The sequence below is a fragment of the Cucurbita moschata genome, unplaced genomic scaffold (genome assembly GCF_002738365.1).
Source record: "Cucurbita moschata cultivar Rifu unplaced genomic scaffold, Cmos_1.0 Cmo_Scf00005, whole genome shotgun sequence".
Classification (NCBI taxonomy): Eukaryota; Viridiplantae; Streptophyta; class Magnoliopsida; order Cucurbitales; family Cucurbitaceae; genus Cucurbita; species Cucurbita moschata.
This window is the reverse complement of record NW_019268521.1, coordinates 4,745,286-4,772,927: the sequence shown is the minus strand read 5'-3', so window position 1 is coordinate 4,772,927 and position 27,642 is coordinate 4,745,286. Positions and strand designations below refer to the sequence as shown.

The following is a 27,642-nucleotide window of genomic DNA, read 5'->3' as shown; positions in this document are numbered from 1 at the left end:
ACGACCGTGATAGTTGATATTAGATTCACACTTTGTGTGTCTAGTCGGACGAGAATGTCGGAAAAAAGAATTCGATGATCAAGAGTGTCGGTTTGGACAAGGCAAAGATAGTTAGAGATGTACGACTGTGATAGTTGATATCAGAACCACATTTTGTGTGTCTGGTCGAAAAAAAATGTTAGGAAAAAGAATCCGAGGGTTGAACTCATCACAAGTGCATCAAAAGTGTCGGTTTGGACAAGGCAAAGACGGTTAAAGATGTACGACTGTGATAGTTGATATCAGAACTACATCTTGTGTGCCTAGTCGGACAAGAACGTCAGAAAAAAGAATCCAAGGGTTATATTCATCACAAGTGCATCAAGAGTGTCTGTTTCGACAAGGTAAAGATCGTCGTATGTACTTCCCATGCTCAAGAGCGTCGGGTGTGACACATAAATGAATGAGGGGAGTTATATTTTATTTCAAAGGGATGCTCATGTAAATAGTCACATGCAACAAAGGACACAAAAGTTACCAACCAACCGTTGATAACGGCCCATTTCCCCTCTCTCTCTCTCTCTCCAATCCGCCTTCCCGCCATTGAAACCCCAACCTACTTTCTCGCATACATGTCTGAACCTAATCCCTTCATTCCATGTCCCTGCTATTCTTTGCGGTTCGACTCGTTTCTCTGCTCTTGCTATTCTCTTACAAATTTGCGACCATCGCTCAGGTTCCTTTTGAATGCCATTTGGTTCTTAATTTTTCATCGTCGATCAGGTACGTTCTCCCGATTGCATTCTGTATTCGTTTTGTTGAAGGAAAACGAGCCATTAACTTAAAAGAGAAGCGAAATCTTGTGTAATGAATCATTTGAGCTTGTTTGGAGGATATTTTGTTCTCATTGTTACAGTAATCTAGATTTTGTCTTCCTCCCGTTTAGAAATTATTTGCCTGTATACAGATCGATCTAAGTTTTTTTTCAACTCATTGTTTACTGGAAGTAACGTTTTTCCTTTTCGATTTTTTTATGAAGAAGATTCGAAGTTTGAAACATGGCAAGTCGTGTCAAGGAAGAAGAGAAAATCGAAAGAACCATACGTAATCTTTTGAAACTTCCGAAGAACCGAAGATGTATTAACTGCAATAGTCTGGTATGAGAATTCCTCCCCATCTTGCCACTACCTTGAGGAACCAGAAATTCGGAGATTAATAAAATATATACCGATTTTTTAAGCACTTACGAGGAGATTTTCCCTCCGGATATTTAGATTCAAATTCATATGTGGTAACTTGGTAGATTTCCGGCTGTATTTAGGATCGTTGCTAGTGAATTTAATCTAAAGCAGAGAATCTACAGGGCTGTTATTAGGAGGAACCCTAAAGTTCGGTACCAGGAAAATGCTCCCGAACTTGAGCCAACAAGTCGATCAAATTAATTCATTTGGATAATATGTCTCAGAGATCCATGTACAATTAGGTCCAAATTTGTTTTTAATGTTAATCTTAGTGAGTGTTTGTATGCATATATTTCACTCAGATCATATAGGACAAGCAATAGGCAGTGTTTTGCAGACAGCTCAGTCCGACATAATGCCGTATTTTACCTTGTTCTTGCTACATAATTACTTTGAAGTCGATAGTCAATTCTTTGAGTGCAATATTGATAGCCATCTGCTTCACTTTTCCCAGGGTGTTTGAGTGGCTGAATATGTGACCATGTACTATCAAGTTAGCTATGCATTTTCTATTTATTACCCCAAATATTCTTTGTAGAAAACTGTTAATTTATTGATAGAATTTGCGACTTGAGTCTAATGGGCCACGGACATGTGGTTCCATACTATCCATACCTGATGATTGAGTTGGCTATTGATACTCATTGATTCAGGCATTTGATTTCATTCATAATCCTTCCTTCTGTCCATATTTATGAATTTTATATACGACACTTATCCTTTACATTTACATGTATCCTCCAACAGGGACCGCAATACGTCTGTACAACATTCTTGACATTTGTCTGTACAAATTGTAGTGGAGTACAGTAAGTATTAAAATGACTGTTTAGTTATCTGCATATGTGGAAATTCTCTGTTCCGTATAACTTTTTAACTTTTTTTTTATAAAGAATGTACATAAACTGAATTTGAAGAGATATTTTTTTTAGTTAGAGCAATAAAGATACTTGGTTCAATTTTACGACTTTGCAGTCGTGAGTTCACTCACCGAGTAAAGTCAGTGTCAGTGGCAAAATTCACGGCAGAAGAGGTGACTGCTCTTCAGGCAGCGGGAAATGAGGTCAGATGCAGTTCCCTTGATGTTCACTTGTTCTTTCTCATCCATTATTAACTTTAAGCTGTCATTATATAGAAAGCACAGCAGATATATTTAAAAACGTGGGATCCCCTGCGACATTCTTACCCAGAAAACAGGTTATTGAACTCATTATATATTTATACATGCTGTAACTGCCATAAAATTTCCTCTAATTCCTATATTTTCAAGCAGCAATCTCCATCAACTTCGGGACTTCATCAAGCATGTCTATGTTGATAGGAAATACGCGGGTGAGAAAAGTGTTGATGAGCTCCCGAGGTTGAGGCTTGTAAGTTCTCTTCTAATGTGTTTACTCACTTTGGTTAACATTCATTTTGCTTGTTGCTATGCTCGGTGTTCACGAATTTGAAATGCTTTTATTTCCTTTAAGCTCAATGATAGAGAAAATATTTTCATGTGTGCAAGTCCTCTTCTCTGCAGCTTTTTAATATATATTTGGACTCCCATTGTCCACTGTAGCTTTGCTTCAAGCTTTTTCAAAAGGCCTCGTACCAATATAGATGTATTCCTACCTATAAACTCATGATCATTCCCTAAATTAGCCAATATGAGACTCCCTCTCCTCCCTCCCAACAATCCTCAACATCTCTCGTTTTTTACATTTTGCATTTATGTAAGGTTCTCTTCGCTATAAAGCATTTTTGGATTTAAACCAACGATGACGAATAATTCTGTGTACTGGAAAGTCTCAATAAAATCGGCGTGTTGACAGAAATTTTCAAATATTACAGACTGACAAGGACTCATCCCAAGAAAGGAGAAGGGTTACTCCATATTATGGTGGATTTCAGAACCTGCAAGTTGAGATGTCAAGATCTAGTTCAAAGAGGGAACACAGGAGTCCAATTTATTACTCTGATGAGAGAAGCAGTCCTTCGTATTTAAAAGAAAACTCCAGATATGGAGGCTATAGGAGAAGCCTCACACGCATTGAGGTTGTAGATGACAGAACCAAAGATGATGGACTTCGAATTCGCAAGCTCTCAAATGGATATTCCAGGCCAGTAATCCTGTTTAGTCGTAGTCAAGGAAATTTAGAGAAGTCTTCTCTTGCAGTTGCATTTCATAATAAAGTTACGATGGGCAAAAATGAACCTGCCCGTAGACTTGAGGATGATGTAAGAAAAGGGATGGACGCTGGTAGCTCTGATCAGGTTTGTAGCTAAAATTGTTGGATACTTGAGTGTTCTTGTTCATTCTGATTAGGTGTATTATTAGTTCTGTAATGTCAATTTTTGCAGTAATATTCTTATGTCTTTCCTCAAAATTATGATGGAATAGGGTTCTTCTATTTGTTTAAATACTTGGCATGCTTTAAGTTGTGTATTGGAGTTTTTGTATGCAATTTTTTTGGATCAAGTGTAAGATTTAGCTGTTCTACTTGTACACAATAAGCCATGATTAAGTTTCTAGATATATATTTTTTACACAGAAACTGGACCTATTAGTATAAGCTTATACTTCTTTTTTGAAATTGACTTCTTCCATCATGTTACATCCTCCTGCTACCAGATTGGTGTTCATGTTAATCCCGTGGAAGCTAAAAGAGACAACGTAGAGAGCCTAATTGATCTTGGCATCAGTTCTGATGAGCCTGATGGTCCTGCCGCATCACAGACCCAACATATGCCTTCAACTAACAATGACAACTGGAACGCCTTTGAGTCATCTTCAACGAAGAACACATCACCAGCCCCCAGTGCAAATAGTGTGGAAGCTTTGCTTTTTGAATTATCAGTACCATCAACTGGAGCTGATAATAAACCGACTGATGGACCTGGAAATGGCCATGCGCCAGCAACTGTTTCTGGAAGTACTCTTACACCAGATTTTGCTGTGGAGCAGACAGCACTACCAATCAACGTTCAAGCTTCTGTAGCTGGGAGCCCTCCCCAACTCACATCCAATAAGAGTGGTGATATTGCAATAAAAGTCATAAATGGACAACTGATGACTTCAGCTGCCGTGCCAAATTTAGAAGTGAGTTGCTTGATGTGAATTTCTGATCTGAAGAAATTAAGCTCAATTCTGTCTTAAATTTTCTTAACATATTGCTGCTTTTGCGGCTACATCTGTTTGCTGCAGTGGACTTCATTGGAATCAAATGCACAAGGATTTTCAAGTGTTCCAGCTGCAAAGATAGTTGCTGATTCAAAACCAGCTCAGGGAACCACCAATGAAGTTGGATCCCAACCTCCATCTCCGGAAAAGAGTTCTTGCGGAAGAAAGGAACTTCCTCTGGTAATGATTTAAATATGATTCATTCATTACTGATGTTTTTCTTTTAAGATATATATACTTTTTGCTCGCCTATTTATAGCTCATTCAATTCTTTTAGATAGTAAAAATATATATGGAAAATGGTCATATATAATAAACAAGGTAAAGGTAAAAAGATAGTAGGTGGTTATATCGGTAAAGTAAACTGAAATCATATAGTAAGTGCTCTTGTTATTTGTGTTCATCTTGATCGAATGTGTACTTTATTGTGCGATTCTAACACTTTTGTATGCAGGACCTTTTTGCTGTAAACTACCCTCAAGTTCCCACCTCACAACCAGGTTGGCAGACTGGAGCTGAACGTGTCGTGGGTCAAAGCTTGCAGTATTATCCTACCTCACTGGTATATGAAACAAATTCATGGTGTTGTATCGTGTAACTTTCTTTTCTGTTCTTTCCAGAAGTATATAACAGATTGTTAATCTATCTTCTATGTTTGCAGGCTGCAAGACCAACGAACCCATTTGATCTTGATGATGAAAAGAGTAGATTTTACCCACAGGTAAGAACAATAGTCAGACATTTCACCTCTGATTTCTCTCTTTCCCTTTGTCTTGTCTACTGGTAATCTGCTTGCCTCTGTGTTCTTTGCTTGATCCTCCGTTCCTCGAACTTGTATCAGACAAGTTTTGCAAATATTTCTGTTTGAGAAGAGAATTTAGTTTTGGACCGGAATGTTGAGGATTATTAGGAGTGAGTCCCACGTTGGTTACTTTAGTGGAAGATCATGGATTTATAAGTGGGGAATACTATCTCTATTGGTATGAGACCTTTTGGGGAAGCCCAAAGCAAAGCCATGAGAGTTTATGCTCAAAGTTGATAATATCATACCATTGTGGAGAGTCGTGATTCCTAATATGGTATCAGAGTCATGCCTTGAACTTAGCTACGTCAATAGAATCCTCAAATATCGAACAAAGAATTGTCGCCTCGAAGATGTAGTCAAAAGTGACTAAAAACGTCGAACAAAGGTTATACTTTGTTGTTCGAGGGCTCTAGAGAAAAGAGTCGAGCCTCGATTAAGGGGAGACTTATAGTGAGTATACTTTGTTCGAGGGAAGGATTGTTGAGGAAATCTCGAGGGAAAACAAGAGAAAGTCTGAAGAAGACGGTATCTGCTAGTTGAGGTTGGGTCATTTGTTGTTATTTAAATTGTGATGTTATTTCCTTCTGCGCCATCTTTGCAGAGTGCTCCTAGTACCATGCCCGCTCTTGCTAGCTTAACACGGAGTTATAGCGACCAACCGGAAACCCAATATTCAGGTAAGATCGTTCATGCTCTTCAAACTCACCGTAGTCACCTTCAAATCTTTCTGAGGCTCATTTTCCTCTAAACAAATCTCAGGTACACACGCGGGGCAACAGGTCTATGGGAGTATTCCATCTCTGAGGTATGTTCTGTTTACGTGAATCTCAAATTCAAATTACATGTGTTTGGAGAGGGAAATGCAAACCTCCCTCTCCCTAGTAGATTAGTAGATGCTTTAAAAACTTTATGGAGAAGTCCAAAAAGAAAATTCTAAAGAGGACTAGACTGTTACAAATGGTATAAGAATCAAACACTGGACCGTGTGCCAACGAGGACGTTGAGCCCCCAGGAAGGTAGATTGTGAGATCTCACATTGGTTGGAGAGGGGAGCCAACGAGGATGTTGGGCCCTAAAGAGGGTGGATATGGTAGATTGTGAGATCTCATATTGGTTGGAGAGAACATTCCTCACAAGGATATGGAAACCTCTTTCCAGTACCAAAAGAGGGTGGATCGTGAGATCTCGTATTAGTTGGAGAGGGAAACGAAACATTCCTCGTAAGGACGTAGAAACCTCTTTCCAATAGACACGTTTTAAAACTATAATTACTGAGAGTTGAGTGATTCGAACTCCGGAACTCTACAATTACCTTTTAAGGTTCTAACAATACTCGTAATTGAGGGATTTGAACGCGGATCCTAAACATATCTTAACCATGAAGGTAAAAAGTAATTAATCTTTGTGTACAGACCACCAGGAGGAGTAGATAAGTATGGAGGATCCTCCTTCGCAAGTCCTTCAGGCTCCATCAATGCCACGCTCCAGCAGCCGAGTAGAACATATTCAGCACCCAACTCAAATCCAAATGCTGCTGCTGTTTCATTTCGCAACAATAATCCCTTTGGATAAGACTTCTGTAAGCATGTGGGCTCCCATTATCAGGTCATTTCCTTCCTTAATTCTCACAAATTTTGATTATTGTAATCAAAAGTTTGCTTTTAGTTTAAAATAAAACATATGTATATCACTCTCGATGGAGTGTGAAATTTTGTTCATTGACAGTCGAATGAACTGTAACAACACTGTAATTTTTTTTTATAAATTATATTTTATGGGATAATTTCCACAAGAAAGCTTAGAGACATTATTATTATTATTTTATTCTAAAATTCATTATAGTGCCACTTAACGGTGAAATAATGGTGTTATGGTTTCGAGAACTTGTTCATAAATACTATAATTAAAGGAAGATAGGAGTTTGTCGCTAGTATTTGATCAAATAGGATCGTCCCGTTCCTGTATAACCTATCACTAAAATACCCCTACGGAGGATAGGGGTGATAATATTTGTTGAGATAGATGTCTCTCGAGCCTTGTTCTCCGCGATCATTCTCGCAGCCCTTGCCTTTCTCACTATCAAATCTACACCTGTAAATTATTATAAAACGAATAAAGAAATGACAAATTTTACGATAATAAATTATAATTTTTCCTGTTATTAATGAAATAATATAATACAATAGAATAAATACAAGTATTAATTCAACAGCAAAAATATCAATAATAATAGAAAATTAATCTTGTAAATATAAATTGAGCTGAAAGATTTTAAAATTTGTATTAATATTTTTAATAAATCTCAAATTTAGCATTTCAAAGTTAATTTTTATCCTATTTAGGTAAAAAAAATATCATGTAAATATATTTTCATAATTTTTTTTAGAATACCAAGTATCTTTAATAATTAATTTTAAAGTTTATTGAAAATATAAAAATTAAAATGATATAAATATAAAAAAAAATAAAATTTATACAACCAAAATTATATTTTAACCCAAAAAAAACATTCTTTAAAAAAGAAAAAAAGTAGTGGCGGGTCGCCCCTGAAAAAAATGGCGGCAGTTCGTTCGGGAACGTCAGCCCACTAAACCGAAACTTCAGTGGAAAAGCAAAAAAAAAAAAACCGCACTTATTTTCCCGATAAACACGGCCATTTTTGTCAACCACCATTTACTCTGGCTATCAAACTATAGATATTGGACGCCTTTCCCGCCATAGAATTCGCCTTCAAGGAGACATTTCGAGTGATCGAAGGCGATTTGATTACTAGCGCTGCCTGATCAATCACCATAGCAGCTCAGTTAATCGATAATGGCAGAACTTCGAAACTTCGATCGGAAAATTGGACTGCCATCACTGTCCACTTAAATCGACAAATTATAAGGTGGTTTTTCCCTTTTGAAACTCATCTGGTTGATCTCTCTTTCTCTCTCTTTATATCCTTACTGTAACTGCTGCTTTGTTCACAATAGTATATAATTTTTTTGGATTTCATAGTGTAGCGGATGGAGTATAATTTGTTCGACTCAAATTGGCTTTGTTGAGCTTCATCTAGTATTTCTACTCGTGCCTGGTTCATCTCTTTCTTTACTGTAACTGTTGCTTTGTTCAAAATAGTATATAATTTTTTGGATTTCGTACTGTAGCGCATGGAATATATTCTGTTCCAATCAAATTGGCTTTGTTGAGCTTGATCTAGCGTTTCTGTGCCATGTTTGTGTCGTTTGTTGCTGCAATAGACTCTAGTCCTTTGTTTCAGTCTTTCACTGTGATGTCTCTGCAGTAACTCATGTTTGTGTCGTGCCTGTCTTGATGATCAGGAATATCAATTTTGGATATAAGTTTCGTGAACTTTTATTGGGATAGAAAATCAGGATTTTCTCTTTTATTTTTTTTATTTTTTATCTTCTTGTCAATGATCTATGAAACAGAGTAAGCAGCTGAACTTGTAAGAGTCAAGAGTGGATGCCTTCTTTGTTTAATTCCTTCATGGATCCCTTAGAAAAATACAGAAAAGAGAGACAACCTGGCTGCTTGTTGCTGTTTTTATTTTATGATTTTGAAGAAGAAAGAAGGGTCATTCAGCTTCTTATTGTAGGACTTCGTATGAAATTGGAGTCATTATTGACTTTTCTAATTTTGCACCATAGATGCCGAGAACGGAGGACATTCTCAAACTTCCGGTGCAAGATCCAACATGCTTGGAGTTCTCTGCTGCTCATATCATGTGGGAAAAAATAGAAGGTGGTCGTCAAGGTGGTGCTGATATTGCTCTAGTTCCATTTTCTAGAGTTGAGGATTTCGTAAAAGGAGAATCTTCCAATGCAGAATGTCCTTCTCGCTTTCGCATTGAATCAAGAAGGAAAAGAACTGCAGGGAGTGTCAGCAAACCAAGGGTCGATGGTTATCTCGAATATATATTGTATGTTGTTTTTTAATTATCCACTTCTTTTGATGTGTCTGAAGATAATGTTTCCCATGCAATTAATCTGTAAAACATCAAAAGAAGTGGATAATTACATGGGAACAGAATATTATGACAATGATGATCTCCAACAATTATTTGGATAAAGCTAGCTGCAATACTTTATTTTATTTAAGTGCCTGACCTTATACTTAAATGTAATATGATCAGGTATTGGTGTTCTTATGGTCCAGAAGATTACCGAGCAAGTGACGTTGGTGTTAGGCGTAGCTCAATCATCAAACCTGCATCTGGGAGGAGCAGCAGACCAGGAAGACGTCACATGATGAGAGGTTGCCTCTGCCACTTTACTGTTAAGCGCTTATATACACAGCCACATCTTGCTCTCATCATCTATAACCAAAGAAAGCATATTGATAAGTCAGGAGCTCCTTGCCATGGGATACTTGACCATGATGCTGTTGGGACAAGAGCTATGTATGCGCTAAGAATTTCAGCGGAATTACGTCAAAAGATTATGTCCATGCTGTATGAAGGAATATCTATAGACAATATTGTTCAGCACCATACAGAGGTTGTACAGAGGCAAGGGGGACCCCGAACTCGTGATGATTTTCTTTCTCGTAGTGATGTCCGTAACATGGAAAGAGCTATTCGTAATTCTTCACATGAGCTTCATCCAAATGATGATTGTAGTGTGAAGATATGGGTGCAACGAAATAAGAAAATCATTTTCTTCTTTCAAGAGCGTAGTGATTGTGAGCCTTTTGTCTTGGGCATACAGACAGATTGGCAGCTACAACAGATGTTGCGTTATGGTCGTAATGGCTCTGTTGCTTCCCATTCAACATTTGGATCAAAGAAACTACGGGTACTTTTTATTTCGATTATGTCATGTCATTATGAATTGTGAGATGCCTTCTCTTGCTCTCCGTGTGCTAGATGTTTCTATTCCTTATTGGCTTGATGAATTAATTGACTATTATGAATTATGACTTATTGGCTTACAGAGCCTGCATGATATGATAAGAAAGTGATGCGGTAGGTTTTTTAAGTTGCTGTCTCATGCTTGAATAGAAATAGCATTACATTATCCATAATTTTTTAAACATCTCATGGCAGCTTCCACTGTGTAGTTTACTTGTTTTTGACTCATCCCAAAACGCCATTCCCGTTGCTTGGATCATTGCATCCTCTTTTTCTGATCAAGACATTCGTAAATGGCTTGGATTGCTAGCTGAAAGACTTCGTGCGAAGGATCCCAAATGGAGAATTGGTTCCTTTTTATTAGACAATCCTTCTTTTGAGGTTTCTATTATAAGGTTAATTCTGGATTTTCCTTATATATAGGTTCAACTGTTTAAACAATCATGTCTGAGCGTTGATGTCATGGTTATTTGCAGGGAGGCTTTTCAGTGTCGGGTTCTATTATGCATATGGCATGTTCGTCGCAATTGGATGAGGAATCTTCTTAAGAAGTGTTCTAATTTGGATGTACAAAGAAAGATGCTTAAGAAATTAGGGAAAGTTTTGTATTGCACAAGGATTGGGTTATGTTTTGCAGATGCAATGGAGCAGTTTAAGGAAATATTTGCTGATCAGTGTGCTTTTGTTGATTATCTTACGAATACGTGGTTGCCTGACATAGGTAGTTTCTTATTGAAGTTGGTTATTGCAACACCATGACTATCATCTTTTAGTAATTTATTTTTATTTTAGTTATTCCATGTAATTCACTTTCATTTTAGTTTTACCTTATAAATATGCATGCTGTAATTTAATCTTTGATATCAAAATATTTATGATTGATGTTAACACTTGTAAGCCTCATGCTAATGTGATCGTCTTAAAAATAGTTATTTAAGCGACGGATGTTGTTTAGGTGATTTTGGATATGCCTCGTTCTCATCCTGAATTATTGATCTTACATGGTTTCATGTCTTGTAGAATTGTGGATAAACAGTATACGGTCGCTACCTGTTTCCACTTTGGAGGCCAATGCGGCGATTGAATCATACCACATTAGATTAAAATCCAAGCTTTTCAAAGAGCAAAACAATAGTTCCTTGTCAAGAGTTGACTGGCTGGTCCACACTCTTACAACTCAGTTTCACTCCTCATATTGGTTAGACCAATACTGTCTAGAGAACGGATACTTTGGGAATTTCAGAGATAAATCCATCCTAACTAATGCATGGAACAAGGCATTACACATCCCAGATGTAGATGTTATGCTAGATGAGTCGAATCTTCAGTTTGCAAAAGTAATATCTCAGTCAAAAAGAAATCTGGAATATACAATTTGGGATCCTGGTTCAGAGTTCTCTTTATGTGATTGTTCTTGGTCAAGGATGGGAAATCTCTGTAAACATATCATCAAGGTCTCACTGATATGTAAAAGGCAGCAAGCTGCCAGACCATTGTTGCCTTCTCAAGTTTATCAGGATCATGGGACAAACTGTCAGCACAACCCTGTTATTTTTTACCATTGATTACATTTACTGACATACAACAAGAAGCAAAAGGCTTGAAGGATTTGTCAGATGGTGGCTTACTCCAGCTTTTACATCTTGATACTGATTCCCAGATGGAAGATAATGTTCTCTTCTCTGATCCTGAAATTTTCAATGCAAGTTTTGTATCAGTTTCGTTGTTTAGTAACTATTTATTTAACTTTTGTCATAAAAACTATGAATAATTTTGTTTGTTCTATCAGATATGGGCTGGTAGAAAAGGCTTAGCCATAATGTGAGTTCTACGTTTGCAAGGATCTGAGAGTTTCAGATGGATGAAATGCAGCTGATAGGGTCTGAAGGATGGCCACTCTGTTGATGAGGTGAGGAAACGTAGAGAGGCAATCAACAACTTTTCTTTATGAATCAGTGGTAGACATATATCATGTTGCCATTGAAATTTCTGTTTACTGTTTACAGGTCCACATTTGGTTTTGCATTAAAGCTGTCTCACTTTTGCTAGAGGTAGGGATGGTAATGTGATACTGATGGCGGTGACGGCAATATTGAAGTTATGGAGGTGATGATGGTGTTGAGGATTGTGGAAAGGTAGTCTCACATTGGTTAAGAGGTTGATCATGGGTTTATAAGTAAGGAATAGATTTCCATTGGTACGAGGCTTTTGGAGAAACCAAAAACAAAGCCACGAAAATTTATGCTCAAAGTGGACAATATCATACCATTGTATGAGGCCTTTTGGAGGTTCGTGATTCCTAACGAGTGGGGAAGGAGATGGTGAAGATGAAGGCAAAGGTGCTGCAAGCGGTTTACAAGAAATTGTGATCAACAGGCCTGGACAGAAATACTTTACATTGCAAAGTTGATTGCTTTGGCTTAGCTCACAAACAATTCCTGCGGCTTGCCCAGTGAAAAGTTCGTATTGTATACTAAATTTCTGCAGCTTGAGAAGCTTGCAGACAGGTTATTATGTGTCACATTGAGCGTTTCCAAGCTCGGCATTTTCCCATGGGACTTTGGAAACTGATGGCCAAGATTATAAAGAAACGCTTTCATTAGATACTATTGTTCATTGCGGTTTCTTCACTCGGTGTACTTGACATGGCAAGACATCCACGAAACTTTTTGGCAAGAACAATCACAGAAACTGGTGAGAATTTAAATAATCAGGCAGTACGAAGGCAAATCGATTATGGTGGATAAAAATTGTAATGGAGTTCTTTGTCAAAAAAGAAATTGGCGTACTCACCTTCAAACTCATTGAACTGAAGGCCAAGATATTTATGACTTGGGAAATTTAGAACATCACGAGGAAATTTCCCTGCAAACCAGTTGTTTTTGGAAACTGTTTAGAACTTGATAGCAAAACTGATTTAAAAATTGTGGAAAATGGCATATCAGATAGAAGGTGTAGCTCTTCAGGAAGATATCCAGTAATGTTTCCATGGTTTAGATCAATGCCCTCAACATATAGGATTTAAGGGCCATCAAGAGCTTTGAAGCATACGCACCTGTACAGTAGCACATATTGCATCCTACCCAATTGGCAGTTATGTTTAGCAGGTTTGAGATAATGGCTTTTCTCCAAGCTTATAGGGCAAGTGCTCAGACTGTGAACCTGCAAGCTCGCTTTGTTTATGAAGGATAATTTTTGAGCTACGATGAGGCAAACAAGCGTGAGAAAGGTGGTAATGAATGGTAAAAAAAATTCATTTCATATCACAGTTGAGAAAATATTCCTGAAATTTTTATGCTGGAAAAGTGAAAGAATTTACTAGTGCCTTCTCTTTTCCTTGCTTCTTAGCTAGGGAGAGGAAGGGGCTGTCAAGGAAAAGAAGATTTATGAAGCTGAAAAAACCAAGTGGGGGACTGAACTTAGCTTTTGGGAAAGCATGAAGAAATAGTGCAAAGATTTATGCACTTAAAGCCCACCTAATTGATATCAAATATGTAGCCTACTGGTCCCAAATCTTACGAAAAAGCCATATTCTATGCATCAAAAAGGTAGTTCAAGCCCACCGCTAACCGATATTGTTTTTTTTGGACTTTTTTTTAAAACGCGTCTGCTAAGGAAAAGTTTTCACACCCTTATAAACATACTAGTACTAATGCATCGGATCTCATCAAAACTCTACAGTTAAGTGTGCGGATTGTTAGATCCCACATTGATTGGAGAGAGTAACAAGTGCCAGCGAGGACATTGGATCTCGAAGGGGGGTATATTGTGAGATCCCATATTGGAGAGACAGAGGAACGAAACATTCGTTATAAGGGTGTATAAATCTCTCCTTAGCAGATGCGTTTTAGGCTGTTACATTCCATATCTTAATTTTCTTCCGGTTAAAGCCAAACCTCTAGATTTTGATATAGAAAAGTGAAACTTAAGGTTACAAAAACCACCCTATGTTTGATCTCTTATGGCATGATTAAGGGTTCAGTCAAAGTCACTGCTATCACTTAAAGTTTCATTCTTCTTGTATAGGTGGCATGCTCAAATTTTGCAGGGTACTAAGAGACGATCGTGAGGGAAACGCATTGCAGTTGAAGGACGCTGGATGTTAAAGCATACGTGTCACTGTGGCAACATCTTTTTCAGGTCAGTGACTTCTTTCTATTCTACTGATTCTTTTGATCTTAATGAATCTCATATCATTTCAATTTATTAATGATAGATACCCAAACCAATATTATCTGAATTATTCCGTCATCATTGTCATCATTATTATTAATATCTTGTTGATTTCTTAGAGATTGATAAGGTTTATCATGAGTAGTTTTTTTTTCCAACATTATAGATTAGTGCTCCAAGATTGACTGACTTTTAGAATAGTAATTGATATTTTATCTTATATCGGATTGGTTTTACCTCAACCTAATCCGAATCTGTGGTCAAAAGAAAAAGTAAAAAACTTTACCATCATAATATGTTGCTAGTTTGAATCACCTTGTGTAACTGAAGAAGATACTATTTATGGATGGGATGTGAGTGGAGGGCCCCACAGTTCTTTAACGTTTTTGGAGATTTTTAACCGTTCCTCATGGCTGAGAATAGTAGGACAGTTGGCTTAACTTGCTTCCTCGTGTCCTTTAGCCACCTTTTGTTGCTGTGATATTTCCTAAGAATATTCCTACTCTTTACGCCCCTTCTTTTTGCTTCAATTTTTACCATCCATCTTTTCTGCTTATCTCAACAACTTTCTGGTGTGGCGATTTGATCCCAAAATCCCTTTGCTTACAATCTGTTGATTCTTCTATCCTAAACTTGCATTCATTCTATTCCTTCTTTTCATTTTGTTTTCAATTTATTGATATTTTGGAATTCAAATCTCTTGGGGTTTTGAGAATTCTTCTGGCTATAAATAGATATTGTCCGTTTTGACTCGTTATATGATGTTGTGTTTACTAGGGAGAGGTTTCCATACCCTACTAAGAAATGTTTTGTTTCCTCTCTAACCAATGTCAGATCTCACAATCCACCCCCTTGAAAGCCCAGAGTCCTCACCAGCCGACCGCTCAGTGTCCAGCTATGATACCATTTGTAATAGCCTAGCTTAAGTCCACCTTTAGTAGATATTGTCCGTTTTAGCTCGTTACGTATCATCGCCAACCTCACGGCTTTTAAAATGCATCTAATAGAAAGAGGTTTTCACACCTTCGACGAAAGATAAAGACATTAAAAGAGAACAAATATAATTTTTAAAAACTACTAAACAAATATTTATCATAAACGACCAAAACAGACCGAAACAGACCCGTAGTTTGAGCGCATTTACTGAATTTTGTTGTAAATAAGGATGAAATCTATTAGGTTGTGAAGACTAGTCGTTATCAGCCGAAAAAGGAAAGATGAAGTATTGGGTTAGTTTCCCCTGGAATTAAAAAAAGAAAATTATCCACTTTTTATGGAATCCAAAATTTCCCCAAATCTTCCCATAGATTTAGTTCTTGTACTCAAGAGAGCACAAAGAATCGATGAAAAAGGTGTGCATCTTTTTGGATTATTCGTGCACACCCACGTCCATGGCTCGTCACAATGTAAGTGATATGTGTAAACATGTGAACGTTTTATTCCATTTTTTGCTTTGAAAATGACATTAAAACTGGGTTCGGTATCCTTATCGTATCCATATGTTGTGCACTGGGGCTAGTATAGTGATGGCTGAGTGGGCTTCTACTAGTCTGGGTGGCTGCTCTTATCCAGCTTCCTCCCATGTCTACAAAAGGAAGTAATCATTTTTAAGGGCAAGATCATTTTTTAACCCCTCAACTGGAGTCCATTTGAATGAACGAGACAATATTGAAATGAGAGTGATCTTGAGTATGTATATGTACGAGATCCCATGTCGATTAGAAAGAGGAACGAAACATTACTTATAAGGCTGTAAAACCTTATCCTAGTAAACACATTGTAAAATCATGAGGTTGACGATGATACATAACGGGCCAAAACGGACATGGGCTTGGACCGTTACAATGGTATTAGAGCTAGTCACTGGGCGGTGTGTTAGCGATGTTGGCCCCTAAGGGGGGTGGATTATGAGATCCCATATCGGTTGGAGAGGGGATGAAACATTCCTTATAAGGGTACAGTAACATCTCTTTAGCAGAGACGTTCTAAAATTATGAGGCTGACGACAATACGTAACAGACTAAAACGAACAATATCTGCTAACGATTGCTTAGGCTATTATAATATAGTTGTTGAGTAAGACTAAAAAAGAATTAAATTTCTATCTATGCCAAAAGATGCATATTTCTTTTTGGTGGCTCAACCACAAGAATCTTAGTTAAGCGTGTTCAGTTTGGAGCAATGTTATATTGAGTGATCTCTTGATATTTTTTCTAGGAAGAACGTTGAAAGGATTCGAATTTGTGGGGATAATAATTTTCCGTCTTGGAAATGATGAAGAAATATGTTGAAACAACTCTTAGAAACAACAGCAAATAAATAATATAGTCGTGTCATGTCATGTCGCACGAGAATAATATCAGTTCAATTTTGAACTAAGGACAAAACAAATAATAATGTAAATTAGATTAATAACCTTTTGAGTTAAAAAATGGCATGATTAGGGTTAGATTATATATTTAATTAATAATTTATTAAAAATAAAAACAAATATAGACGTGGCAAAGATGAGTCCCATCCCCATCCCATTCTTTTCTTCCTTGTCTGTTCCGATAAACATCAAAATAGTTTGTTAAAAATAAAATAAAATAAAATAAAACTCATGATTACGTGAGACACCTTCCTCCTGGTTTTTCCCCCCCAAACACTTATCCAAAACTCTTTATTATTATTATTATTATTATATTCACGGTCATCCGTCCACGTCATTTCTTTTATAATTTTCATCTTGACACGTGGCACACAAAAAACGACGCTTCACTTCCCACTCCACCCGTCACTTTAAATCTGAACCGTCCAAACTGAATCTCCGTGACCTGGTGTTTGGCTTCTAGAATCAAACACGCTTCAAGATAACCGACAATTTTAAATTTTCGAAAAAAAAAAAAAAACAAATAAATTACAACTGTAATCCATTCATCTATGTTCTTATTTACATAGATTCCCTCTCTTTTGGTTTTTCCTCCCTTACCGTTGATTTTTATTTTTTTTATTTTATTTTATTCATCTAATTTTTAAATTAATTTTTTTACATTTTTACAAAATCATATTATTGAAAGATTAAAAAAAAAAAATTCAACAATATCATATTAGTGTTCTAATTGATTATGTCCTATTTTATTTTCCAATTTTGATTTTTTGTAATAAATTAAAAAAAATAAATAAATAAAAGCTTTCGTACTTATTTGATTGTACCATCTATATTTTTCAAATTTATTTAATTTCAAAAGGATAATTTTAGAATCTTCCGCCAATTTTGAATAATTCCTAAAAGAAATTGGAAAATTCGATCTTCTTGGGAAATAAAACTAATTTACTCAATGGTGAAATAAATTACGAATTAATTTTTTTTGTCACTAATGGAAATTATAAACATAAATTTCAGTGTCATTTATATATTTGTATATATATTTGAAAAAAAATATTTATATATTTACCTTTTTTTTTTTTAGTATTTTTAAAAATCCATAAAATTAGTATGAAATAAAGAAAATTGTATTGCTGTAGAAGCATCGGAATCTTTGAGAAGTATGGCTTTTGTTCTTTACAGCTATAAATTTGGTCCAAAAAAACACACACATTCAAACACACCTATAAAACTTGCTCCAAAAGGAAAAATTAGCTAAAATAACTAAAAATTTAGTAATTGAATTATTATATTTTTTAAAATTTAAAAATTTATTAAACAAAAAAATTAAAATTTAAGGCTATATGAACATAAAATTTAAATTTATATCTAATAAGTTAATTATTTTTTTCTTTTTTAAAAAATTATTGTGAGTTAAAAATTTATGGCATATTAAATTTATAAAAAAAAAAAAATGCAGTATTGAAGATAATTCAAAAGAGAGGGGTAGAAGAGGAAATTCATGCGCTGGCCATAAGGGATGGCGACACCCGAAGCTTCACAGTATCGCTGTCGTTCTTTGAGAAACGCGCGTTGCGAAGCCTCTGGAAACCGCGCCCTCGCCTTTACTATAAATACCGTTTCTCTTTGAACTGTACCTCACACACCTTCGGATTCTCGTCTTTCTCGTCCTCATTTCTCATCTGGTTCTTGGAACTCATTGAGTTTCTCGGCTGTTTGGTGCTTCGATTTTTGTGTTGGATCTCTTTTTGTAGCTGTTTTTGGTATTCGGGTTCGCATCTGCAAGCTTGTGTGTTCGCCGACTGAACGAAGTTCGTTATTCTATTTAGACAATTTTCTGTGGTTTTTCTGTAGTTCGTAATTCTTGTTTTTGATCATCTTTTGGTGGAACGGTTGGATTTTAGTTTTATCTTGTCTTCTTTCTTCGGCAAATGTGTTGTGCATTTGCTTTCTGGCTTGAATTTTTTGTTTGGTTTCTTTGATGATTTTATCGCGAAATAGATGGGGATTTGGGATCTTATACCTTCTGGTTTAGTTCGACTTGTTGTGAGTGGTTCTCGATTGTGTTCTTGTTCCCTCTGCAACTACAATTGTGGAGGTATATGGTCCCAAATTTTCTATAATTTTTCTTTCTTGCGATAATGAAGTCAAAATTATCCTTGCAATTTTTTGGGTCGTACTAGGCTGTTTGGTTCTCTGCGATTAATGGCTCTGGGGATGTTCGTTCCCTAGTTTTGTCTGAGGTTTCTCTTGCAGCTAGGTGTTGCTAAAGTTGATGAATTGAGCGATGTTTCGATTTGATGATGTATCTTGGTCTGAAGTTTTTGTATTTCTTGAGTACATTTTGATTGTGTGTTGAAATGCTTTTCGGTTAGGGTTTTGTTTATAGAAACTAAGAGCTAGATGTCTGTTAAAATTCCTTGCCTCCTGCAGTATTGAAGACTTTGACGTCCGTTCTTGAAGTTGTTGAACTGAGTAATGCTCATGAATGGATGTTACATCCTTGATCATAATTTTGAGGTCTTGACTTCGTCTTCCATTTTTTAAGTGTTATGTTTAAGATGCTTATCTTCTTAGTTAGGGAGATAGTATCTATTTTGCAGCCTTTTTGAGTCTCCCCCTTGACCCTCCACCCCAAAAACGTAAGACACGTTTCTTAAAGCTCATTGCTACGTAGTATAATATTCATGGAAGCTGTTCCTATGATGTTGAATTTCAATCGAAATGGTTTGTTGCATGGTTTGATGGGTGGGAAGTCAGGTCAGAGAAGTTTTAGATTCAGTGGTGACATTTTGGCATTCACCCCTCTATTGGTGCTTTAAATTACATGTTGAACACGCGAATGGTGGTTTTTGTTTGATAATTGTACAGAATCATAGGGTCTACTACTTGAGTACGCGAGATGATGTCCAAAACGAAGCAAGCTGTGGTTTATTTATTTGGATGTTCTTTACCAAATATTCAGGATTCTCTGGCTTTCTCCCAACTTGGTCGCTGGTGATACCTTGTAAAAACCCTAGCCACAATCTTTGCCGGGCTTGTGATATAATCTACGATCTTTTTATTTATTTGTTTATTTTTATTTTAAAAATCTAATTATGAGGAGCAGTAGGGAGCTGGGATGGTAGCCACACCGTCCCATCGACGTACTTCACCCTTTTGCAGTGGACTTGGACGAGTTATTATAACTAAGTACAAATGAAGTTTAGATAGATGCTTCTGAGTGGTGTTTGATGTTGGATTCTTGTCTGCAACCTTTCGAAAACTTGACGTTGGAGTATGAGTAGCATCTTTGGAGTTCTGGACGTGTTTGTGCTTCTTCTACGTGTTCCCGATGAAGTCCTGATTATCCTCAGACTCTCAGAGACCATAAGAGTTATAGGTGGCTCTCTGCTAGCGAGATTGCCAGAGCTGTAGGTGCAGTTATGGGCGTTATATTTGGTTGGCTGGATAGCCTTGGGCACATAATCTATTCCTCCAATTGTAAGATCAGCTACGCAGATTGAGTTGTTCACCTTAGAAGCTTAAAGTTCAGTTCCCCCTCATTTTATCAATTCTCCATCTCTCTTCAATGAATAGAGCTTCCTCTTGCACCTTGCCCTCCGGAACAATTTTCATTATTCAGACAGTTGCTGGCCATGGCCGCCTTCAAGAAGAGTAAAAAAAAAGGGGGAAAAAAAAAAACAAACCTTTTTGCTAATCTGGGAAAATAGTTGTCTTCTTCTTGGTTGTTTGGTTCTCAGTATTATGGGAACGGAGGAACCGGATGATTGCAAAATACCATATGATGAAGGAAAATCTATTGGCTTTCACAGAGAAAATAATAGATGGGTAAGTTGGGTTCTTGACGGAAACTGAACGCGGATTTTCAATTTGAGGTAGGCATGTCCTTTTGGACAATTAAGCGAGTAGAACCATTAAATACTTTGCTTTTTTTTTTCTTTTTTTTTCTTTTTTTTGTTATTTTTGGAACACATTTGATTGGGTATGTGTTGCTTTTACCATAGGTTGATGCATCTGGTTGACCCAGTTTAGTGGGAATTGCATCCGGAGTCTTCAACAAATCAAGTGATCATGATCTGCAATTGGTCACTATTCAAAGCTGGAGGCTCTGGGGTTCCCCAGTGCTGCGTTGTAGTTATTATATGGGTCTCCTATAACTCTTCTTTTTTGGATGAACTGAACTCTCCTCTTGGAGTTATGATGATTGGAGCTGTACAACGTTCCATGGATTATTTGTTGCTGATGTGCTGTGGTCTGCAGCTGTATAGAAGAGAGCAACAATGTCATGGCCTTTTTGACGGTGATTAACATGCCTTTTCTGGCTTTAGGATGATTGCTGAATTTATTCCTATATGCAGGTGCTTTAAGCTTCTACCCAGATTCAACCATTGTCTTGCATTGGAGGATATTATATTTCCATGGCAGAGGTTGCAACTTACTCCGAGCCTCAACAGATTGGGACAGAAGGAAATCAACAAATGACATGCAGAGGAAAGGAGACAAGAACTGAGCAGTTTGATTCTCAGGCTTTGCCCTTTGAAAAGTCAAATGACCCCCAAGAGTTGATGGAGATGGGGTACATGCAATATGGGTAAAGTCCTTGAGAATTTGCTTTCTATCCCTGTTTCAGGTCTTTCTTGTACAATTCCTAAACACACAACATTTCATTTTGCAGATGTGCACATTATAGGCGAAGGTGCCGCATCAGAGCTCCCTGTTGTAATGAAATTTTTGATTGCCGTCATTGCCATAATGAAATAAAGGCAAGAAACTACATTTTGAGCGTGATCTTAGATCTGGTTCTGAGCATCATACCATATAGTTGACTCATAAACCTTTTCTTTTTTAATTTCCTCTTGCAGAATAGTATTTCTGTTGATCAGAAAGAAAGACATGAGATCCCACGCCATGAAGTCAACCAGGTAAAGTTACCCACTTGTCACTTATCCACCTTGTTCAACCTCTTCACCTAGTCAGAAGTTTCTCTGAGTTGAAGTATCTGTTCAAATTTACCTATACTTTTGTTTTCTCAGGTTATATGCTCACTTTGTGGAACTGAACAGGAGGTGTGTGCTTAATCTTTCTATTTAAATTTTGTATAATTGGTTAGTAATTCTCGTGCTCATTTGCTCTAGATTCACATTTTTGTTGGTTTCTGATTCGACAGGTTCGCCAAGAATGTATCAATTGCGGTGTGTGCTTTGGGAAATATTTCTGTGATGCTTGCAAGCTGTTTGATGATGATGTAAGTACTGGGCATCCCACTTGGTTTCCCATATCGTGCACCAATTCACAGTTTTCCATTTTGTATACACCTCTCTTTTCTTATGCACTAACGAAGTCAATTTTTTTTAATCCACTTGGTTTTATTTCATACCACCTTATTTATATTTATTTTGGTATTTGTTTTCTTTCTTGTAGATATCTAAGAAGCAGTATCACTGTAATGGCTGTGGAATTTGTAGGTATGATATCCTAATCCATTTATCTTAATCGAATAATATTGCTCTGTTTCCATATGTTTACATGAAAACCAAAAACTTGGTTGTATTGTATGTGTTTTCTTTGGAGTTTTACCTATGTCCTCACAAATATTTGATGCCATTTTGAACGTTTTGACAGAATTGGGGGGCGCCATAACTTTTTTCACTGCTACAAGTGTGGTAAGTCATTCGTGATTGTCTGATGCATCCTGCTAATGGACTGATTAAAGTTGTATCAAATGTGTATGCTGATTTTTATATAATCTTGTCGTGAAGGTTGCTGCTATTCAATTATTTTAAAAAATAGCCATCCCTGCGTTGAAGGAGCAATGCACCATGACTGTCCTGTTTGCTTTGAGGTAAAGCTTTCCCCTCATTTCCCTTCTTCATTTGCTATCTATTCTTACACTTAAGTAATGATGCGCATCTTTAACAAATGGATTGCAGTTTCTATTTGATTCGACCAATGACGTTACGGTAATGCCATGTGGACACACCATCCATCATAATTGCTTGAAGGAGATGAGAGACCACTTTCAGTAAGTGTTCATACAGAGTTCTTGTTTACTTGTGGAACTTAGTTTTCTGATAACATTGATTCTGCCACAGATTTGCTTGCCCTCTCTGCTCCAAGTCCGTTTGTGATATGTCCAAGGTGTGGGAAAAATTTGACAGGGAAATTGCAGCCACGCCCATTCCAGAGCCGTACCAGAACAAAATGGTAAAGCTTCCACCTCACTTTTACTTCGACTTTCTTTTCATTAATAGGTAATATTTATATTAGAGCGTATCTGCTGATGCTATTTATTGGTAGTTTAATATAATATCGCCGTAGAAACTAAGTCTTATGTGTTCATAAGGCTGTTGTTATGTAGTTTTGAACCAAAATAATCTCGCAAGCGTGTATATGGATTAAGTGTTAAGAATAGTGTATATGGATAGAGTGTTAAGAATGTATGAATATATTATAACCTTTGGGTGTAAGCTTTTAATCCTCCAAGCTTACGAACTTTACAACTCGAACAGGTTTGGATTCTTTGCAACGATTGCGGTAAGACGTCGAATGTGCAGTATCATATTGTGGCCCAAAAGTGCTTGAATTGCAAGTCCTACAACACCAGACAGACCTGAGGCTAGAGATGTGGATATGAAGGCCACATCGTATCGTCCTGCAGCCCTGAAATGCTTCCATCTCCAGCTATCTAAGCTCCCGTTTCCATGCTGCGACTCCTGAAGAACCTTCAAGCCACACGTCATTCTCGAGCGATGGAGAAGATGACGACGTATTCTGCAGCTTCCTTTGCTTTTGCTTCAGGAAATCAACAACATCGCACCTTTTTTTTTTTTCTTTTTCCCTTTAGTTGGTTGAGATGTTGTGTTCTACCTCTTTCTTTCTACATCATTCTATTTATTGGTGTCTGTATTGTTGTATTTGCCCCCTCGCGCTAGTATGAAAATATTGCATTGCATTTGATTTGGCTTTCCGTGATGATTTATGACCTAACGTATAACTAAAACGACCGACGAATCAACGAATCAACGAATCGAGGTGAGAACTCTTTAAGAAGCTTGAAAGATAGTTCTCGGTTCGATCCAATTCAAGTTCGAATTAATCCAAGAACTTGACTTGAAGTTCCATGTCATGTTTCAATTCAAGGGGTCGTATTCATGAATGAGGTCAAGTTTTGGGTAATATATGCGATGGATTGATATCTCCTTTGCAAGCTTAATAATTTGTCCAAGCTTTTGTTGAGGAATCTCAAAAGTAAAATGGCCAAAAGAAAAGGGTAATGTGGTTGAATAGGAAGGGCAATGATGAGAGCACATGCAAATGGAAGGTATTTGGAAAAGGGGACCAAAGCAACAAAAGCCTAACCTTCTCACTTTCTTCTTTCCCCTCTTCCATGTTTCCACTCCACAAACAATCTCTTTCCTTCCCAAGTAAAGTTTTGCTTCATCATTTTTGCTTTTCCACCTTCAACCATGATTGGATGTTCCCCTTTCTTTACCTCCAAAAGTAACCCGGGTTTGAGACTCGAAACACGTTCCATAGGAATATCGAAAGTAAGTAAAGTAAACTGTTATAGTTTGAGGGTCAAGGTCGACGTACTCTCGATATTCTTAATTTTAATATGCTTTTCTTAATGACTATTATATCGTTTCATAATTTTAATATGCTTTTCTTAATGACTATTATATCGTTTCAGGACTAACGACGTTAAGAATATACTCAAAATATTAAAATCAAGGGGGGAAAAAGCAAGCAAAAGTGTAAAAAATTAATGAAGCCATTTGGATTTAGTAATAATTTAATATTAAAAAAAAGGAATAAAACAACAATGAAAATCCTATAACGGACGTTTTGGAATTTTCTATTGCAGGAATAGTTTTGGAGGTAATCAAGGGATTATTTGCAGTAATTAAAAAACAAAGCCCCTAATAAAATATTGTAAAAAAATAAACTTCTAGGGAAAAATAATAATAATAATACAAATTATGCAGCGCGAAAAAGGAAAAAAAAAAAAAAAAAACAAAAGTGGTTTCCTTTTCATTTTCATTAATTTTCTCACCTTTACAAAAAGGGAATGGCAAAAATCAACAGTAAAATGAAAAACATAGAGAAAACAAGAAAGCACCTCAGAAAGAGACAACACCAACACCATAAAAAGAAAAAATATATATATATATATATGAAAAAGAAATATACCCAAAATCCATGGATTAAATCGCAAACTATAAGATAAATGGGGACTAGTTCCAAATAATTTTCAAAAAAGTGCTTTTTTTAAGTGAATTATGATTTTTCCCTCTTTATTTGAGTATTACTCTTAATGGGTTTTTCTTTTTCTAAAACCCCATCCAAGTGTTTTTGAAATTTCAAAATATTTTATTTTACCTTTTTACTAAATTATAATAAAAACATCATGAAAGTTATGAAAAGAAAAGTAGGTTGAAAGTCTCAAACTAGTTATGGGTAGAATGAAAGGGGCAATCTCGTAGTTCTTGTTCTACGAAGATACGTTGAGCTACCGTTTAATAGATTTCAAAGATTTTAAAAAGTGTAATCAAATCTATCCTTAAATTCAAGAACAAAATAAGTTCAAAGTTTAGCAAGTAGAAGGCAACTTGATGGTGCCATTATAGAAGGAAGGAAGAAGGCACTTTTTGGAAAAAATGGAAAAACATGAATGGTTGTTTATGTTTATGTTTATGTTATAACATCAGGCACTAAATTCTTTTCTAATTTTCAGAGAACATATGATCCACCAAGGTGACCAACAATTTGGAAGAGTATTCTATTTGTGGTTTAATTTGGAGGGAAAAGAAATATGATGCTCAGTGCTTCAAAGTGTTTTATCATATCTGGCCATTAAAAAGATACAAAGCCAGAAAATTAGAATATGGGGGAGCCATGAAAGCAGAGGCTTCTACCCTATGAACTCTTCTACAAGGCCATACTAGCTGGGCTTGACAATAAAATTGCCAAATTTATGAGAATTTCAGAAGGAAAAAAAGATGAAAAACATACCCTGACAGTGAAGAAATGCAAATCAAACAAATGCATCATCAATGTACAGGATCATCCATGGCTGCCATAACAACAGCTCTTCTGTTAACAGACGACCGAACAGCATTTGTCGATTGGCACTGTGGCTGTGGAGGACACCAACCTGTTTATTCAAAAATGGTGCCATGAGTTTCAAACTCTTCTTTGCCATCTCTGGATGTTGAAGAATGTTCGAAGATTTCACAGACAGGCTTCTCGAATTCTTCTTCATTCACAATCTCCTGATGGCGACAGTCAGCGCTGCAAAACGCTTTCTCGCCCCTATCGAAACAAAGGGTGTTTAGTTTTTTATGTGAAAAAAAACATTCGACAATGTTTCAAGCAGAGATAATGAAGCCACTGCATAATGTGGTTGTGACAAACCTGTATATGTATATGTCTTTCCCACTTTCAAGTTTTTTGTTGCAAAAGTAACAAAAACTCAGAAAATCAATTGGTTGACATGGAGAAGGATTGTCCAGGCTGCTTCGAACTGAGAGAGGAGATCCTATCTCATTCATCTCCTTCTTGTTCAAGTTGTTCAAATCATTAGAGTGACATTCTAAAATGCAGTCACCAAAAATGTGAGTGGATTTTGGATTGGCACCATGGGATATTACACGAGTATAATCCTCGGAGAGCTCGATCTGGCTTGCAGAAAGAGACTCTACGAACCCGGAAACAGGTAGCGTTACAGATGCTAAGGTTGAAACATCTGCAGACAAAACTTTGTCATGAGGCTCAGAATCACCATTTGTCATCACTTTCTTCACAAATGGATTTGTAGAATGGAAGAAGCTGCGACCTTTTACACCACGAGATGCAGAGACGAACCGGGTCGAGTCCAATGAACACGCCTCACTCTTCTTTGAAGGCTTGAATTCTAATGGTTCTCCAATTTCAAAGAAAACCTCTGAGCTACCACCACGTATTGATTTGAACTGCAATGGTAGAAAGTTGGGACAATTTTTAGGCAAAGATCCAGGACCTGCCCGGGGAAAAACTGGATCAATGTGAAGATTTGGGGTCTGAGTCTTGGTTCTAACTTGGGGTCCAAAAATGATGTTCTTACTCTCAGATGATCCAAGAGGTTTAGCAGATAGGTTATTATCATCATCAAGAGAATCAATAATGCCTAATCCTACTTTACTACAATCCCAGCTCCTTCTATGGCCGCCATAGGATGATTTAGGGGATCCTATTGAGTTGCTAAGATTTGAAAACACCCTAAGTTCTAAAGGAGAGGTGGGACTTTTGACTGAATCATGATCTGAAGCTACTTTGAAATTTAAGCCAACAAAGAGACCAGGGACACTGAAAAAAGGGCTGCCTTTGGATTTGTGCCCCAACACGGCAGACTGAACAGGACACAACTCAGAACCAGAGTCAGCCATTGTTGTAGCTGATTCAAAAGTGGAACTGATCTCTCTGTGAAGCAATCTTCAAACACTGCAAATGCTGGACTCTGGCAATGGCCAAGCTTGTTTCCTGTAAACAAACTGAGACATTTCATTGGAAGAAGAAGAAGAAGAAGAGATTGAATGGAAAATTAACCAAACTAAAGAACAGACAGAATGATGATAAAGGAAACAATCGTCTCAATCATGTTTTTCCAAAAAAAGAAGAATCCAAGGAAAATAATATACAGACAAAATTGGTTAGAAAATTTGTTGGACGCACCAGCAGTTACAATTTAGCGTTGGAAACAGGAGGTATCTGATAATGAGGCATAAAATGGAAAAATAGACACAAATCTGTGAATCAAAGGGAGAGAAGTTTCTAGACAGTTCATTAATCTGCGGAAAGATCCAGTGAAAATCAAGTATCCAATGAGAGCGTTGTAACAGTCCGAAATCGATGAAATGATCCAAAAACGGAGATCAAAACAACGAACAAATCATCAAAAGCTCAAATGAACAAGCAGTAACAGCGATAACTCAAGTACAACGATCGCAGAAATCTCATTACAAAAAAAAAAAAAAAAAAAAAAAAAAAAAAAAAAAAAAAAAAAAAAAAAAAAAAAAA

General features: G+C 36.7%; 4 protein-coding genes across 18 annotated transcripts in view; 3 read left to right on the top strand and 1 right to left on the bottom strand.

The window, feature by feature from the left end:
• The first annotated feature begins 538 nt into the window (after positions 1-538).
• Positions 539-6,956, top strand: LOC111442676. Of its 4 annotated transcripts, none has more exons than XM_023080146.1 (14): positions 539-715; positions 1,022-1,136; positions 1,968-2,029; positions 2,196-2,283; positions 2,356-2,417; positions 2,494-2,590; positions 3,054-3,476; positions 3,835-4,302; positions 4,408-4,563; positions 4,838-4,945; positions 5,045-5,104; positions 5,790-5,865; positions 5,948-5,993; positions 6,601-6,956. In XM_023080146.1, the coding sequence occupies exons 2-14, from the start codon at positions 1,038-1,040 to the stop codon at positions 6,758-6,760; spliced, it is 1,905 nt and encodes a 634-aa protein (XP_022935914.1). In that variant the 5' UTR covers positions 539-715; positions 1,022-1,037; the 3' UTR covers positions 6,761-6,956. The 4 variants fall into 4 exon arrangements, with proteins under 4 accessions (XP_022935914.1, XP_022935913.1, XP_022935912.1 ...); XM_023080145.1 differs by having other exon boundaries at positions 1,019-1,136; XM_023080144.1 differs by having other exon boundaries at positions 539-762.
• An 885-nt stretch (positions 6,957-7,841) lies between these two features.
• On the top strand, positions 7,842-20,243 carry LOC111442594. 9 transcript variants are annotated; one of them, XM_023080018.1, is made up of 10 exons: positions 7,842-8,075; positions 8,842-9,113; positions 9,327-9,987; positions 10,239-10,438; positions 10,520-10,764; positions 11,064-11,749; positions 11,833-11,952; positions 12,093-13,591; positions 14,070-14,183; positions 18,044-20,243. In XM_023080018.1, the coding sequence occupies exons 2-6, from the start codon at positions 8,842-8,844 to the stop codon at positions 11,606-11,608; spliced, it is 1,923 nt and encodes a 640-aa protein (XP_022935786.1). In that variant the 5' UTR covers positions 7,842-8,075; the 3' UTR covers positions 11,609-11,749; positions 11,833-11,952; positions 12,093-13,591; positions 14,070-14,183; positions 18,044-20,243. The 9 variants fall into 9 exon arrangements, with proteins under 9 accessions (XP_022935786.1, XP_022935783.1, XP_022935781.1 ...); XM_023080015.1 differs by having other exon boundaries at positions 12,050-13,591; XM_023080013.1 differs by having other exon boundaries at positions 11,064-11,952; positions 12,050-13,272; positions 13,392-13,591.
• Positions 18,229-23,555, top strand: LOC111442596 (probable E3 ubiquitin-protein ligase RZFP34). 3 transcript variants are annotated; one of them, XM_023080020.1, is made up of 13 exons: positions 18,240-20,462; positions 20,592-20,869; positions 20,946-21,178; positions 21,263-21,350; positions 21,450-21,509; positions 21,621-21,653; positions 21,755-21,832; positions 22,009-22,052; positions 22,210-22,250; positions 22,347-22,429; positions 22,518-22,609; positions 22,680-22,791; positions 23,097-23,555. In XM_023080020.1, exons 3-13 carry the CDS (start codon positions 21,006-21,008, stop codon positions 23,199-23,201), a joined length of 909 nt encoding a protein of 302 aa, XP_022935788.1. In that variant the 5' UTR covers positions 18,240-20,462; positions 20,592-20,869; positions 20,946-21,005; the 3' UTR covers positions 23,202-23,555. The 3 variants fall into 3 exon arrangements, with proteins under 3 accessions (XP_022935789.1, XP_022935788.1, XP_022935787.1); XM_023080021.1 differs by lacking the exon at positions 20,592-20,869 and having other exon boundaries at positions 18,229-18,395; XM_023080019.1 differs by having other exon boundaries at positions 20,592-21,178.
• Positions 23,556-25,344: 1,789 nt separating this feature from the next.
• LOC111443601 overlaps positions 25,345-27,642 on the bottom strand; it is a 3,267-nt gene continuing 969 nt past the window's right edge. Inside the window, exons 2-3 of one of the 2 annotated variants that reach the window (XM_023081495.1) lie at positions 26,002-27,105; positions 25,345-25,899 (exon numbers count right to left, since the gene is read on the bottom strand). In XM_023081495.1, coding sequence (XP_022937263.1) covers positions 25,746-25,899; positions 26,002-27,011 — 1,164 coding nt within the window. In that variant the 5' untranslated portion in view covers positions 27,012-27,105 and the 3' untranslated portion in view covers positions 25,345-25,745. Of the gene's footprint in view, positions 25,900-26,001; positions 27,117-27,642 lie in introns of both variants that reach the window. The other variant, XM_023081496.1, reaches the window with a different exon arrangement.